Raw genomic sequence first — 16,332 nt, forward strand, 5'->3', positions numbered from 1 at the left:
AAATAGAGTGATTTAGTGAATGCTGAGAGTATATCTCCCCTTAGTTCTCAACCTTCCTAATGCTTCAACACTTTAATACATTTCCTCTTGTTGGGGTGACCCCCAACCATACAATTATTTTTGTTGCTACTTTATAACTGTGATTTTGCTACTGTTATAAATCGTAATGAAGACAGAGGTTTGCCGAAGGGGTTGTGACCACAGGTTGAGAAGCACTGCTTTAAACTCACAGAAAGAATAGTGTCTAAGCAACAAGTTTACTACTTAAAGGGAAGAGGGCAACTGTAGAATTGCCAGGGGCAGGAAAAATGTGATCTCCTGGGCACTTAGATGTTTACCTGAAGTAAAAACCTCTCCCCTTCCCACTCCCTCACTCTCAACTGAAGGATAGAAAGAAATCCTTCCAGTGCTTTTGTGATACCACCTCACAGCTTTCAGTTTCCAAAAGAAACCTCTTGTTTATCATTCTGTCTCCTTGTATATTTTAAAGCGAAGATTGGAATCTCCACTCAAAAATGGATACACACACATACAAGCATAACATCTCTGTATTCCTCACCCATACAGAACCCCTGTGATGACAAACGCCACAGAGACATTTGGTCTAAAGAAAAAACCTGCGATCGTTTACCAAAATTCTTGGTAATAGGACCCCAGAAAACTGGTAAGAACTGTTAATATTATTATTAAATAATATAAAATAACTAGACAGTGAGCCCTTGTGGCAGCAGGACCTTGAGCTACTGAAGCCACAGCATACTCTGATGCAGCCTTGTTCAGCTGAAAAGCATACTAAGGGCTTCCTCAGGCTCTGTTTAAAAGGAAGGGGGAAGTGGATGTCATTTGAAAGACACAGCAGTCAGCGTGCTGGCACGTCTTACTTTTTTCCCCAAGGCTCTTACTCCAAAAGTGTAGTTAACATTTCTAAAATTAAAACGAATTTTGCATCTAGAAATTGATTGACAGGATTTGTTCAAATGCCAAGGGAGACATATGTAAGTACCTGATCCTTATAAGAAATCTTTTCCAGAAAAATTGTCTCTCCATTTCAGATACAGTTTACATTCTTGCAGAGATGACTTTTTTTTAAGATCCAAAAACTGTTTGACAAGCAGAATTCCTAGACATAAACAAAACTTTCTGCTATCAAGGTGCTTATTCACACCCAGGAGGAATGCATTGTGCACCTTCCTAAATTGGTCTGCAATTTGTTCCCCCATAAACTCCTTGTTACTGTAAAACCAAGTATTTGAGTGAAGCCCAGTGGAAGTTTTAATGCCAAATATTTGAGCTGCCTCTTGCATGATAAATTACTTGGAGCCCTTGGACTCTAGCTTCATAGAAAACAGCCACAAAAAAAAAAAAAAACTGCCTTGCAAGGCAATCCCTTTCCTCATCTCTGAAGATATGTTAGAATTCTGAGTGAGATCAGCAGACTTGAGCACTTCGTTAGTTTTAATGCCATTTTCAAATAGTCAGAGAGTCTGGATAAGAATGCCAGATATCCCTTCCCTTGTGTGTCCCCCTGCCCTAAAGATGCATACAACATTGAAAATGGAATAAGTTTCACATAGCCTCAGCATCACTGATCACCTCTGTCTGAATCTTGACACACCCAGCCCTGCAGGATATGTTGCTTCTCCTACCACACTGGATGCAGACTCCTTACCATCATGCTTTGACAGCAGAAGTGTTACTGGGCATCCCAGACTCTGCTGAGCTTTGAATGCTTATGTTACTATTTGTTTATGGCATTTGCCTTTGGCATAAAATTGTTGTAGAAAGATAATTGTTTTGTGGAAATTAATTTTCCCATGGTTTTTTAGAGCGGTGTAATTTGTATCATCCAATAAAATGTACCCATTCCAAATGCTGAATTAGGCAACTATCATATGGCTCTGTTTGGGTAGTATTTCCACATAGAATAACTTCAGAAGATTTATGGGATCCTGAGAGCGAGTCTTTTACTCCCTAATAAACAGATTAGAAAGCTAAGACAAAGAGTCCACGTCGCTAGTGATGCTGAAAATGCAACAAAATGCTTGGCCCTAGGATTTGCCTGATTCTCGCTCTCTCATTGTGACTTTCAGTTAGGACAGTTTTCCCCCCATAAATTTTGAAGACTGCTTCACATAAAGACAGTCACCAGAGAAGAAGCACAGATATCACAGAGCTTTGTAGAAGTACAAAATTCCTAAGCATACCTTAGAACTACTAAGTCAGAAACCCTGGAATGGATACAGATGTCTGTGTGAACCAGTCTTTCTGTGACTCGGCTACAGTCAGGGTTTGAGGATCAGTGTGGAGTCGAGGTGCTGAAGAACACTGGGATTGTCTACCACAGGTCCTTGCATTTCATCCCATAGAGCCTCCTTGACTGTGGGTAAAGTGCTCGTTGTTCAGCTTAGATATATAATCTTGGTATGCTGTCTCTTTATTTATTGTTTAGACAATCTTGTAGTTGACAGATATTTTAAACCTTTTTATAGTGTACATGTATTGTATATTGAAGTGCAGTTTTGAAGAACTTTGAGTAATAAGAAAATACCAAATTTTGCACAAATGGCAGTGTGATACTATTACTGGCAAAATTAGAATGGTGGCTTCCGCAAGTGAGATTGCTCTTGCTGTCTTTTGACCTGAAGTAAAATTGACAGTACACAATCCATTAGATCACAACAGTTAGATCACAGCAATGATTGTGTAGAAACTATAGGGAACATTTGTATCCTAGGAATAATGAATGTGTAGACAAGAGACACCTCTATGTGATGATCTTACAAACATAGTCATAGTTGCAAGTGACCCTTTAAATCTTGGGCAAACTGAACCCAAACTGCCTTCCTCTTCTTGGGGTAGTCTGAGCTACACACTTTACCTCCTGATTTAAGTAAAACCTCCTGATTTAACTAACTCTACACCTTTAAAAAACAACACTCTTACTCCCAAATGACATGAGTACCCGAGATGTGCCATTCTATATCCAGTAAGTGGAAATTTTGTGCTAATGGCATTAAAAAGAATACCACTTCTCTTCACAATTTAGCAGTTCAGATGATTTTTGATCATTTGTTGTGTGTAGGTACACTCAAGCCTATGCAAACTTGTTAAAAGATTAAACTATTAATTAGCTTTCGGAGGCCTTAAAAACATTATATCAAAGTTTATTTATATCAAATGTTATATTAAACAATTATCAGTTTGGGTAATGAGATGTATTAGATAATGATATAATTCACTTATATTTTTAATTTTAAAAAATCTTGAGTTATAAATGTCTTTTTTTAAATCTTTTTGCTCATTCTTCTTTCATATACTACACCCAGGCCACAGCTCCCCTCCTCCGCTCCACCCAGTCCCCCATCCAACTCCAGTCTCCCCCAAATCTATTTTTCCTCAATTTTCCTTCAGAAAAGAGCAGACCTCCCAGTGATACCAACTAAACATACCATTACAAGATGCAACAAGACTAGGCACAAACCCTCATATCAAGACAGGATGAGGCAACCCAGCAGGAGAAAAGGAGTCCAAAGAGCAAATGACAGGGTCAGAGACACTCTTATTCCTACTGTTAGGAATCCCACAGACACCCCACACTAAACAACCACCGCACATATGCTGAGAATGTCGGATGTCTTTTAGCATCAGAGAAAATCTGTGAAGTAGATGTGGTGATGACTTTTTTCCTTAAAGAAAACTGCAATAAAGAAAAGCTAACAGCCAAGTCACAGTCAACCCGGTGACTTAGCTGACATCAAAAGGCAGTTTCCCAGCATTGGCACGGGGACCCCCTCTCATTGCTCTGTCTTCATAGGTAAGAAGGCAAGTCCCATTAGCTGCAGGTGGTCTCTTGGGTTTGCTGGGGAGTACATTGAAAGAATCTGCCTGGATCATATACTGATCATATTACAATACTGAGTTTATTAGTGGCTGAAACACTAAAAGTAGGAAACTGTCTTTTCTGCTTGTTGATTTCTAATCCCTGCTGTCATTTCAGGTACCACTGCCTTGTGTCTGTTCCTGATTATGCATCCTTCCATCCTTAGTAACTCCCCCAGCCCAAAATCCTTTGAGGAGGTACAGTTCTTTAATAGAAATAACTACCACAGGGGGATTGATTGGTAAGATGGGTTATTAGTATAAATCTAAAAGTATATGTACCATGCACAGTATAAACTTGGTGCTAATATTTAGAAACACAGAAGTTTGTGACCACAGATAAAATTCATGCTACACATCTTAGAAATTGGCTGACAAATTTTGTGCATAAAGAAGCACAAAAGTCATTCGTAGTAAGACTTTCCAGTTACTGGGAGGTCTTCTTGCCTCATGAGACCCACGTGTCAGTTGGCATTAATTATCTTTGAAGGAAATTGCAGATGTGCATTCATAGAAATAGGGCAAGCCCCAGGAATGTCACCCTGCCCTCGTGCGCCTTTCATGAAGTGATGCTGTGGTCTGAATATATCATTTTCCATCATGTTTTGACAAAAAAGACAAAGAAGTAACTAAAAATAGAATTTTATATTTTATGAATAATGAAAGCTGTAAAATAAGGTTTAAAGGTATCAATAAAAATTAATTTTTATCTTTGAGTTAAAATTAAAATGTTAAGTATCTGAAGAAAATGACTAACATTAGAAGTAATAACATAGATATAGACAAGCTATAAAAATGGACGATACAAAATAACATAAGATATGTTTGAAGTGCTAACTATTGATGTCAAATGTTGAGCACCATGGGAAAGTGCATCTTCCCAAAGCATAGACATAACCTTCCTGTATTCACTGTAGAGTAGTAATGAGCACAAGCCTCTTGGTTCATGATCTCAGTTTTCTAAGGATCACCAGTCTCAAGAGATCCTGGTGGATAATCTGTAGAAAACTGATGAAGTGAGTATCATTTGAGCATCTACAGAAGTTTCAGCCTAATTGTCCTGTATTTCATGACTCATTCCTCCTCACAGTGTTGGAAACTAACTAATAGTGTGGTGTTAAATAAACTGACAACTACTTCAACCTCTGTAGCCACTCTCTCAAATAGAACACAACATTGACATTAGGAAACTTCTCTAGGAGTAAATACTAGTAAAATCCTTGGCATTACTAGAATTTAAGAATAATCAATTTGGTCATAAATTATATCCAACAAAACCTTTTTGATCATAAGCTAATAATGTGTGTCAAAACTGTAATAAAAATTAAAATTTCTTCAAATAGTTTACAAAAAGATGACACACATAACTGAATATAACTTACCAGGGGCAAGGGTGTAGTTCAGTGGTAAGTGTTGCCTGGTTTGTGCAGGGCGTAGGTTCAATAACCAACACTACAAAACATAAGTAAATAAATGAAGAAAGGATTGTAGATCTAAATTCAGCTCACCAAAAGTACCCTGAATACTTTTGATTGACAAATTACACATTATAAAAGGCAATTTATGCAAATAATAGATAATGGTAACTGCAAGTGTCATTTTATAACTATAATTACATCTTTGCTCCCAACAGCATCAGGTGTGTTCACAGGCAGACTGCCTGGGTTCCTTGTGAAGCATTACCCCATCAGCTGTGATTTAGGGGTTTTGATTCCACAGGGATGGAGATTTTTACCTCAGAGTTCTGGGACCATTTTAACAATTTGCTTATACACACTTAATCAATCTAATATGGATCTACTTTTGTGTTAAGATCTGATAAAACTAGGACTGTCTTAACTGACAAGTAGTCCCAGTGTCCAAATAAGGTACAAACAAATAGGCCAAATGAAAAATTTTAAATTCCATCTTTGACGAAATAGCCAAATTCTGTAGTGAGAAGGTCTCAGAAAAACATTTGACTTACTCATGCATCTATGTTTTATGCTTTATGATTTAAATTATTTTTAATGTATAGGGGTGGTGTGGGGAGCTAGAACGGGCATGTAGACAGCCATAGAGTCCTATTAGCATTTGTAACCTCAACAGTTATAGTCTGGCTTTGAGTCCAATCCATTGAAAATTCTTAGGATCAGATCAGGGAAAAATGTCTCACTATGAAAAGTACTTGTTAGGAACAGAAAGAGAAGGAACCCCAAGGGCTTGCTGGCCAGTTGTCTAGCTTAAACGGCCAGTTACAGGTTCAGTGAAGGAGCCTATCTCAAAAAACAAAGTGGAGAATAATAAAGAAGGCATCCAACATCAAGCTCTGATCTTCACATATGCATTCAGGTGTAAACACACACACACACACACACACACACACACACACACACACACACACACGGGCCCACGCACATACATCACATGCAGACATAAAAATTAAGAAAATATTCAGTGTCAGTGAAAATCACAAATAAATATACAGTGCTACAAGAAGTACATCTTCTGAATTATTTTTCTTTTGATGTGCAAGTCTTATTCTTTTCAGAAGTTTGAAAGCTTGAGGGGTCTGCATTCCTTTATAACCCCTGAAGTCACTGTAATAGGCTTGCTGATTCTTTGGCTGTCCTGAATATTTAATCTCCGGGAGTAATCCTACTAGGGGAAACTCCAGGTCCCACTCTGGAAATGTGGACCATAATCTCCTGTATTTGCTAGTTTACAAATCACACATTTGTCAAGTGTCTGCACCTTTGAACTCCTAGAGAACGTGACAATATGGGCAAACAAAATGGATCCCACTTTTCTGTGCAAACCTGAAACTAAGGATGATCAACAATAGAGGTCCAACATCCAGGACGACTTTAAGGACTGGTAAAAGCCTGAATTGTTACAGGGGTAAAAGACAGATGGGAAAGTGAGATGTCTTTCAATGTTAAGAGCTTTCTAATGTTAGCACCTCTGTCCATTTTATTCATCTTTTTTTGGTGCTTTATCTGAAAATGCAGGTTTGAGATAAGCTTGTAGCAAAGAGGGTCAGACACTCCTGGTAATCCTAGACCCTCGAAGCAGTATATAAGAAAGCCAAAATGTGGCACTTCCGTAAACAGAATGTACACCACAAGAGACAGCAGATCAAGCACCCCTCAAATGTTTTCAAATCTCTTTTACTCTAAAAGGGAGCCAAATATCTGGCACAGAGAGGCATTGCCTGGAACACACAGCATGTGTGTTACCTCAGTTATACTTTGCTTTGTAATAACAGCTGGAATCCTAGCAGAAGCTGGACCAAGTTAAAAGTCACGTGACCTTTCAGGTGAAGTAAAGCACACTATAAACTGAAGTCATCACATGAATGTTGATGACTCTTGCTCAGTAATTATTGAACTGTGTGCATCTTGTGGCTTGTGAGTTGAAGGGAGGAAGGGAGTAGAATGAGGCCATTAATATAAAATACAAGTTCTAGGAATTCAATTTTAAACAAAAGCTTTTACTGCTATAGAAATATCTATTATCCTGACCACACTTTTACCAATGGAATGTTAAGTAAATGTCTACATTTCTATGCTTAGACCAGCAGGTCCTATTGAGTTCACACTCCTGGTGATGTGACTTCTCATATCCAGGAAAGGCTGATTAAGAGTTTGTACTAAATTCTAAAGAGAAACAATGTAACATTGTATTTTAAAAGGAAACAAATGGATGGTGTTTACAACAGACACATTTGGTGCTTTGACACTTTGTGATTAACCTTATCAGCCAGACCCAGCCGTAAGAGTGATATTTGTTTATTGTGATAACAAAAACTATCTTGTATGAATTCTTTTGAATGTCTTGTAACCAAATGTACCCTCTATTTCATCACATTCTCTTTTGTCTGGGATCTCTGTGCTAGTTTCTTTGTTTCCATGTATTTTGCCCAGGAGCTACAGTTTGACCACTCTGTTCCTCTTTGTACCCCCATAACATTTTTTTTTTGGAATTAAGCAAAACAACAACAACAAAAAATATTGTGTAGGACATTGCTAGTGTTGTGAATGTATTTCCTTCAACAACTGGAGGGACAACTGCCTTAAAGAAAAGCTTGGTTGTCAATTTTTTTAGGGGCAGATGAATTTGTTGGCCACCTTTAATGTCTTCAGTCACCAGCATATAAACGTGAGAGGCTTGTTTTGAAGAACGATACTCCTTTCTAGGTACATGGATTTCTTCCCAGTCCCATCTAATGTCACCAGTGACTTTCTGTTTGAGAAGAGTGCCAATTACTTCCATTCAGAGGAAGCTCCTAAAAGGGCTGCTTCTCTAGTCCCCAAAGCCAAGATCATCACCATACTCATTGACCCATCGGACCGAGCATACTCCTGGTACCAGGTAAGAGAAGATGTGCCCAACAGAGAGAAGGAGAGTATGCACAGTGGAGGGTCATTTTGTGGAAAATAGTTACCTTCCTTTGGAGGGCAGATCTTCTGTGAATGGGTGCATCTGTCCATGTGGTTTCCATGCAGCTAGCTCTCTCTCTGTCTCTCTCTGTCTCTGTCTCTCTGTCTCTCTCTGTCTCTCTGTCTCTCTCTCTGTCTCTCTCTGTGTCTGTGTCTCTGTCTCTCTCTCTCTCTCTCTCTCTCTCTCTCTCTCTCTCTCTCTCTCTCTCTCTCTGTATGTGAGTGTGAGTCCAGGGCCCACCTGTCTCTGGCTCCCTAGCTCTGAGATATACCATTACATCAGACTTTGTATCTGAGTTTTGAGAATGAAACTCCAGTCCTCACATTTGCAGAGCAAACAGTTTGCCAGCTGAACTATCTCCCAAGCTGTAACATCTCAAATTTGAATAGACAAGAAGACCTACTAGTTAATTGATATGTGCAGCAAAGTAGATAATTTATTCTTGGTTTTCCAGAAGAAACAAACACAATCAAGGTTTTTTATTTTCTTTAAGCTGATAACTTTACTTGATAAAATTATTAGTTCAATGAATTGCAATTGAAAAAATATAACAAAATATTACATGTTTTGTACATACATGTGCATGTTTATACATATGCATTTTAAAGTTCTTCAAACACATAAGTTACAAAATGCTAGTTAATTTTTCATCCAGGTTTTATAGGTTATAAGGGCTCTTTGGCAACTCTACCATTGTGTTTCAAAAGTGGCAATAGAGGATATGCAAAAGAGTGACCATGAAACTCCTGACCCCAGATCAGGATGTACAAACAAGTGAGCATGGCGGTATTTGGTGACACTGTTGGCCCTAGCTCCAAAGTCTCTCAAGTGACTGCTTCTACTGAAAAACGGATGGGGTGGCAAAGCATATTCAGAATCCTCCATCCAGGAAAGCCCAGCCGCCTAAACTGCTCCATGCCATCTTCTCTATGCTTGCTGTCATTTTGTCCCTGATGTTTATTAGAACTGAGCAGAGATAATTCAATGCACTCTCAGTGAGTCTTTACAACACACAGTGATATTTTACTCACCTGATGAAAAGCAGACAAAATTAAGCATACACATACAACAAAATTGAAGCTTTTCATGTATATAATCGTTATGAATCTTTAGCTGGTTGACCTTTCTCAGTTCTATAATTTGTTCTCATTGTTTGAGACAGGGACTTGGGTAGGCCAGCTGGCCTGGGATTTGCTATGTAGCAAAGCAGAGGATGACTTAACTTCATCTCCCTACCTTCACCTCCCAATGCTGGGATGGGAGGCATGCACTGCCGTGTCTGGTGATGATTTCTCAATACTTTCCTAATGTTCATCCGGCATCAAAGAATTGCAAGGATCTTTGCAAAGTATTGCTTTTAAAGTGATTTGAGTTAATGGAGTTATCAGATGTTAACACTGCTTTTGGTTTATAGAGAAATCACATGTATATGAGCTTAAAAACTAGAAAGATATAAGTAATGTACAGACTCATTCACTAATAAAGCCTGGCTGAAACCACGTTAGGTGTATCAGCTGAAATGGAGCTTTTGAAGAACCACTGGGAAATCTTTAAAGTGAGGGAGGATTTGTAAGAGTAAAATAGTTAAAAATCCCAACAGTGTTTTAATAGTACAAATGGAGGTGTAAAGGGTGCATCAACGGGGCGAGGCAGAAACCAATATTGTATTTCCCTGGAAACTGGAATGTTAACATAAATGTAGAAAGTCGTGTTTACAAAAACGTATTATCTGAGATTCTGCAGGTGAGTTAGACATAAGGTGAATTCCCTGTGTTCTAAGTGGCCCACATGGTTCAGAGCCTCCTGAATGAGCTGATGTTATACTGCTATTGGTGTGATTTAATACACCTAAGGTCTTGAATTTTCAAGATTTATTTTAAACTATCTGTATGTGTGTCTGTGTATGGGTATGTGCATGTGAGTACAGGTGCCCAAAGAGGCCAAAAGAGGATATTGGATCACCTGGAACTGGACTCACAAGTGGCTGTGAGTTGGCTGGCATGGGTGCTGAGATCTGAACTTGGGTCCTGTGATCTAAGAGCCCTTGCTCTTGACCACCGAGTCATCTCTACGGTCCCAAGTAGCTAACTTCTTGACAGTTATTCTATTAGAGAATAAAGTGTTCCAAAGCACTGCACCCTTTTCTATTTAGCAAAACTAGTTATTCAGGATTCACAAGTGGAAGGACACATTGTGAGACGGTGAGTGACAAGGACTAGGTCCACAGCCATAGGAAGTGAGAGACCTTACAGAGGCAACAATAAAGATCATCTATACAAGAGAGCACGGAGCCATTCTGGAAAGATAAGATCACAGAAATGTATAGCCTCACCTCAATTTTTTATAACAAACCCAGAGACATCTCTCAAGCCAAAATTTACATAAAATTGAAAGTAAACATTTCATTTTCTGCCATCTACTCTTTCCAAAAAAGTATCTGGGGGAAAGAAAGAAATGCACCTTGATTGTCCCAAAAAGGAAAACAGAGAATTGGAGTTGGCAACCACTTATTCCCTGAAAATTGGGAAAACACATACACACACACACACACACACACACACACACACACACACACACACACTGTGCCTGGGTGCTTATTGATCAATTTAAGGAAAATTTGATTGTCTTGAGCCCATATTTCAATTGCTGCTTTCTACATTTTCTTATTCTTATTCTTATTCTTATTTTGGTTCACCACAAAGTTTGCCATTAGATAAAATAACCTTGGCTTTTAGACTCTAGGCAATGTGTGATAGGATCTGTAATCTCACGTAATGTGTGTCCCAGGGTTTGTATGAGTCTCTCCATTTAAAGTAGCCTTTAAATTAAAGTAGGGGCTTTCTAATCAAAACCTACCTTAAGGGTAGGGTTAACAGGGTGCTTCTTTATTAGAGAAATTTACTGAGCATGATGATTGGTTCAAATATGAGCTGGCAAAGGAATGTGAACGCAGGTTTTGAAAGTTTACTTTCAGGATAAAATATGTAAACTGAGGGAAAACTCGGTAATACTGGCTAAGAAACCCTATCAATAACAATTCTGCCTCTACTACATAAGTTCCCAAAAAGTATGGCCTCACCAGTATCTTAATTTTAAACTTTGACACTCTAAGCACAGTTTCATCTTTTGTTAATTTCAAAACAAATAACTATCCAGTAGGGCAGCATTCCTTCCTTTAGCTTTGAGACTTGTGGAAAGATCAGGTTTAAATAATTTATGCCTACAGTAGAAGTTAATTAATTATCTACCTTCTCATCATAGCACCAGCGATCCCATGAAGACCCCGCAGCTCTGAAGTTTAGCTTCTATGAAGTGATCTCTGCTGGGCCCCGTGCACCCTGGGAACTTCGCACCCTGCAGAAGAGGTGCTTGGTCCCTGGGTGGTATGCCAGCCACATCGAGCGATGGCTGGTTTATTTCCCTCCCTTTCAGGTATGAAGCAACCAGGACTTACAGCATGTAACAATCTCATTAAGTGGATGGTTTTGCCTCAGACACAGCTAAAACACTGAGAGGTTTCATCCTTTAGTTGCAAATAATGATACTGGCAGAGGAAAAAATTCGGTAGAAGTCATGAAATGGGTTAGTTTTCTAAGAGTATCTCAGGCTAATTCTGCCTGATGATTTGTTGGCGTTAGCATGCCATCTCTGAAAGACTAAGTCCTGTTCTGAAATGAATGAAGCCTGATGAGAGGGGATGACTTCATCATACAAGACTGATGCCATTTTGGTTAATGAAATGCCTTGATTTCTCTTCTGAAACATTTTGCTGAAGTCATCATGAGTCCTTTTCCTCTCATACCTTTCTCTCTCTCTCGCTCTCTCTCTCTCTCTCTCTCTCTCTCTCTCTCTCTCTCTCTCTCTCTCTCTCTCTCTCTTGCATCACCTCCCATAAACACCCAGTAGTCCCTACTCTGGCTTGCACAAGCAGCCCAGTGACATCAGAAGAGAGTCCTGTGGATATGAAACCATGTGTCCAGTATGATGGCTATAAAAACTTACAGCCACTTAAGCATATTGCAATTAAGTAAAACCAAAAACTCAGCTCATTTTCATTAGGTATGTGTGAAAGCTGAGGCACTTCTTGTTAGATGCAGCAGTCTGTCCATATCATGGTAAATTCTATTGAATATCCAATGTAGACTAACTAAAAATACAGGAAAGGAGGCTTCCACAAAGTAGTGTGACAAGGTCTATGACTTCCATCATGGCCTATTGTCACTTTGTCTTGCTAGGTTATCTTTCACCACTCCCAGGGAAACAAATTCTTTTCCATTCTTTTGGTTTTGTTGATATTGTTCACTTTGTTTTCTTGAGGCAGGGTCTCTCTCTGTAGCACAGACTGACCTCATGTCCACAAAATCCTCCTGTTTCAACCTCCCAAGTGCTGGTATTGTGGGTGTGGTCTCTGATATGTGTGTGTGTGTGTGTGTGTGTGCTTTAATTGTGTGGATGTGTGTCACACATGTGTGGGTTCCCACAGACGCCAGAAGGTGGCATCAGATCACATGGAACTGGAGTTACAGGAGGTTGTGAACTACCTTATGTGGGGTCCAGGAACTGACCCCCTGGTCCTCTACAAGAGTGCTCTGAATCCTTAACCCCTAAGCCATCTCTTCATCCCCTTCTACTTCATTTCTTTTGTTGTTGGTGGTGTTCAAAACAGAGTTTCTCTGTGTAGCTCTGACCATCCTGGAACTCACTCTGTAGACCAGGCTGGTCTCAAACACAGAGATCCACCAGCCTCTGCCTCCCACATGCTGGGATTAAAGGCATTTGCCATCACCACCTGACCCCATTCATTTCTTGAGCATCTTATTATCGGTTAGTTTTCTAATATGGGCAGCACCTTCTGCCCATATTCAAGTCTTTGGAAATCTTGCCTCCTCCCTCATAGATCAAAGGCTTCCTCAAAAACTGCTCCTGAATAGAATTGGGAGGTGATAGGTCCCTGCCTCATTACACCTAAGCTTGTTATAACGTTTCTGTTTGGGAGGTGGGGCCAGAGCAAAGAGGTGATGGTGACTGCTACTTTAGACACAGGATCTCACTCTATTCCTGGAAGAGCTCACAATCTTCCTGACTTGGTCTCTTCAGCACAGGATTGGAGGTGTGAGCCAGAATTCTGACTTAACTGAAAGCTTTCTTCTGTACTACAGTCATCCATCCCAGCATGAGGGATGCAACCCTTGTGTTGTGACCTCATGGACACATTCCTGGTCACACTTTCTCCCCATTCATGTTGTGGCTTTCACATCTTATCCCTGACTTCTCAGAAAACATCAGAATGCTTAATTAGCATGACTTATTTACAAGCCACTAATGAAAATGACTTGATTGTACCTCCCAACAATGTATGCATCTCCCCAAGGATGGTGCCTGAATAAGTACATGAATTTGTCATTATACAGTGTTTTTCAACATCCGTGTCTTTTTTTTTTCCCTTACTATTACTTCGGTAATTTAGCTGCTAATTATCGACGGGCAGCAGCTAAGAACTGACCCTGCAACAGTGATGGATGAAGTCCAGAAGTTTCTAGGAGTCTCGCCTCATTATAATTACTCTGAAGCTTTAACGTAAGTTTATATTCTAATTAGTTTATTGAAGTTTCAGGAAGGAACTGGTTGTAAAGAAATTGTAGTTGGATGATATGATTGGCTGATTAACACTCTGCAATTGAGAAAGAGCATTCAGACAGCATGACAAAGAAAGCGTCCTAAGATTTCTTGATTCTTCTTTTCCTTTTGTTTTATTTTTATTTCATTTTACATTCCAATCACAGTTCTCCCTCCCACCCCCTTCAACTCCCCCCTAGCAGACCCCCAGTGTATTCCTCCTCACAGGTAAAGTCTCCCATGAGGAATCAAAACAGTCTGGCACAGCAGGTTGGAGCAAGGCCAGCCCCTCTCCAATGCGTCAATACTGAGCATGGCATCCCACCATAGGGAGTGGGCTCCAACAAGCAAGCTCAGGTGCTGGGATTATATCATGGTCCCACTGCCACTGAGCATGGCATCCCACAGTAAGATTTCTCCATCCTGGTCTCGACCTCCCTTGCTCATATGTTCATGTCTTCTTGATTCTTAACTAGGCAGATTTACCCTAGAAGGAACATGAGAAAAAATAGTTGTGGCTTATTAAACTAACAAGGAACCACAGTAGAGGCTACTTGAAATAAGTAGGTATCCTGCCTAGTTTTATGTCAACTTGGCACAAGCTCGAGTCATCTGAAAGGAGGGAATCTCAGTTAAGAAAATGCCTCCATAAGATCCAGCTGTAAGGCATTTTCTTAACTATTGATTATTATGGGGGAGGCCCAGCCCATTGTGGGTCATGCCATCCTGGGCTGATGGTCCTGGGTTCTACAAGAAAGCAGTCTGAGCAAGCCATGGTGAATAAGCCAGTAAGCAACACCCCTCTATGGCCTCTGCATTAGCTGCTGCCTCTAGGTTCTTGCCCTGTTTGAGTTCCTGTCCCGATTACTGTGATGTGGAGAAGTAAGGCAAATAAGCCCTTTCCTTGCTTTGGTCATGATGTTTCATCACAGTGGGGAAGAGCAGAGCCCAGCTAACAGGCAATATTGGAACATCTTGGGGACATGAAGCCATGTCTGGCATGGTTTATGAACTGACCTTTGTGTGACTTTCAGAAACAATGTCATGTAGCAAGAAAAGCCCAGTGGTTGGCTGGGTGGGGGAGCACTGTTATGAGCCTAAGCATGCTTCCTTCTCTTGCTTGTCTTTACCCACTGTGAATCTGACCATCTTCCTTCAGCAGTTACAGTGCTGGTTTAGGTTCAGTTTGTTGGCTTTTTGGTTTGGAGGATTGCTAGCTTTTGCTGTTTTTCTCAAGCATCTGACTGGAAACTAAGTCTAGGGAGAGGAAAGACAGGAAGAATGATGTTAAGGAAGTGTTTGCTCTTATACTGTGTCTGTGCCTTGAAGTTTGTACCCTCAGTGTCTTTCTTCCATCTCCCTGGTCCTCCCTCTGCAATCGGTAGTGAGGGCTGTGCTTGCTCCCATCTCAGCTGAGCAACTCAGCAGAGGTACCGAGATGGACTGCCTACAAACCATATTCTCACTATATATTTCATTAATTCTAGGACTTATGGGTTGAGTCTTAAAGAAACTTAAAAATACTATATTGTGAAATACTTCTACTATTCTTTTCTTAAAATATATAACGTTTTATTAATTTGAGAAACCTGTGTAATATGTTTTAGTCATATTCGCCTTGCTACTCCTCCTCCTCCTAACTCCTTCCATATCCGTCTCACGTCAGCATCCCCCTTCCAATTTCATTCCTATTTTCTTTTCCTCCACATTTAATATCATTGTCATCATCATCACATCATTATTCATTTCTTTAGTCATGTCATCCCCTCCTCCCAGATAAAACTCAGTTCCATAAACCATCTGGGTTTGCTTCTGCTGTTACATTCTATTCCATGACAATTTAGAAAGTGAGAAAAGGTTTTCTTTTTCCTTTCAGCCTCCCTTTGAGTAAAGAGTTGGTAGAAAAACATCAAACACTACTTACATCAGGTACCAACTGTATATAGAGCCTTGTGGCTTATAGGCCAAAGGATACTGTAACTCTGGAGTTTCAGACTTTCTTCCCAGGAGTCTCTTACTTTGCCATTACCATTCACATGCTGGGCTGGTTTTCTATACTCCTACTATGACCAGTTTTGTGGAGTTTCAGTTCAACGAGTGATAGACACTAGCTTTAAGTATTTAACATTCAACTTAACCTTAAAGAAAGCCGAGTGCTTTTAGTTTGCAGTTAGGATTTCAAGTCCACCTTCTGCATGCTGCTCTAAGTATCTCTCTAAAAAGGAAGCTTTTATTTTCTAAACGATTTTCTATTTCAAGTTGGCTTCTCTTTGTATCTTTTTATAGGGTATCTGGGAAAGCATTGTGTTTCAGAGAAAAGACGTAGTCTATAAAGACATCATTTCTTTCTCTTGTAGAATGGCCCTTGACCTGCATGCTGTGTGTTTGTCTCTCTGCACCCTGCTCAGCAGAAAG

General features: G+C 39.9%; 1 protein-coding gene across 1 annotated transcript in view; it reads left to right on the top strand.

The window, feature by feature from the left end:
* The window catches only part of LOC100758983 (bifunctional heparan sulfate N-deacetylase/N-sulfotransferase 3), a 138,959-nt gene that overhangs the window by 110,747 nt on the left and 11,880 nt on the right, over positions 1-16,332 (top strand). The window contains exons 7-11 of the mRNA XM_027395659.2: positions 568-664; positions 3,998-4,121; positions 8,058-8,232; positions 11,563-11,733; positions 13,769-13,878. Of these exons, the coding sequence (XP_027251460.1) occupies positions 568-664; positions 3,998-4,121; positions 8,058-8,232; positions 11,563-11,733; positions 13,769-13,878 (677 nt within the window). The remainder of the gene's footprint in view (positions 1-567; positions 665-3,997; positions 4,122-8,057; positions 8,233-11,562; positions 11,734-13,768; positions 13,879-16,332) is intronic.

Source organism: Cricetulus griseus (genome assembly GCF_003668045.3).
Source record: "Cricetulus griseus strain 17A/GY chromosome 1 unlocalized genomic scaffold, alternate assembly CriGri-PICRH-1.0 chr1_0, whole genome shotgun sequence".
NCBI classification, from domain to species: Eukaryota; Metazoa; Chordata; class Mammalia; order Rodentia; family Cricetidae; genus Cricetulus; species Cricetulus griseus.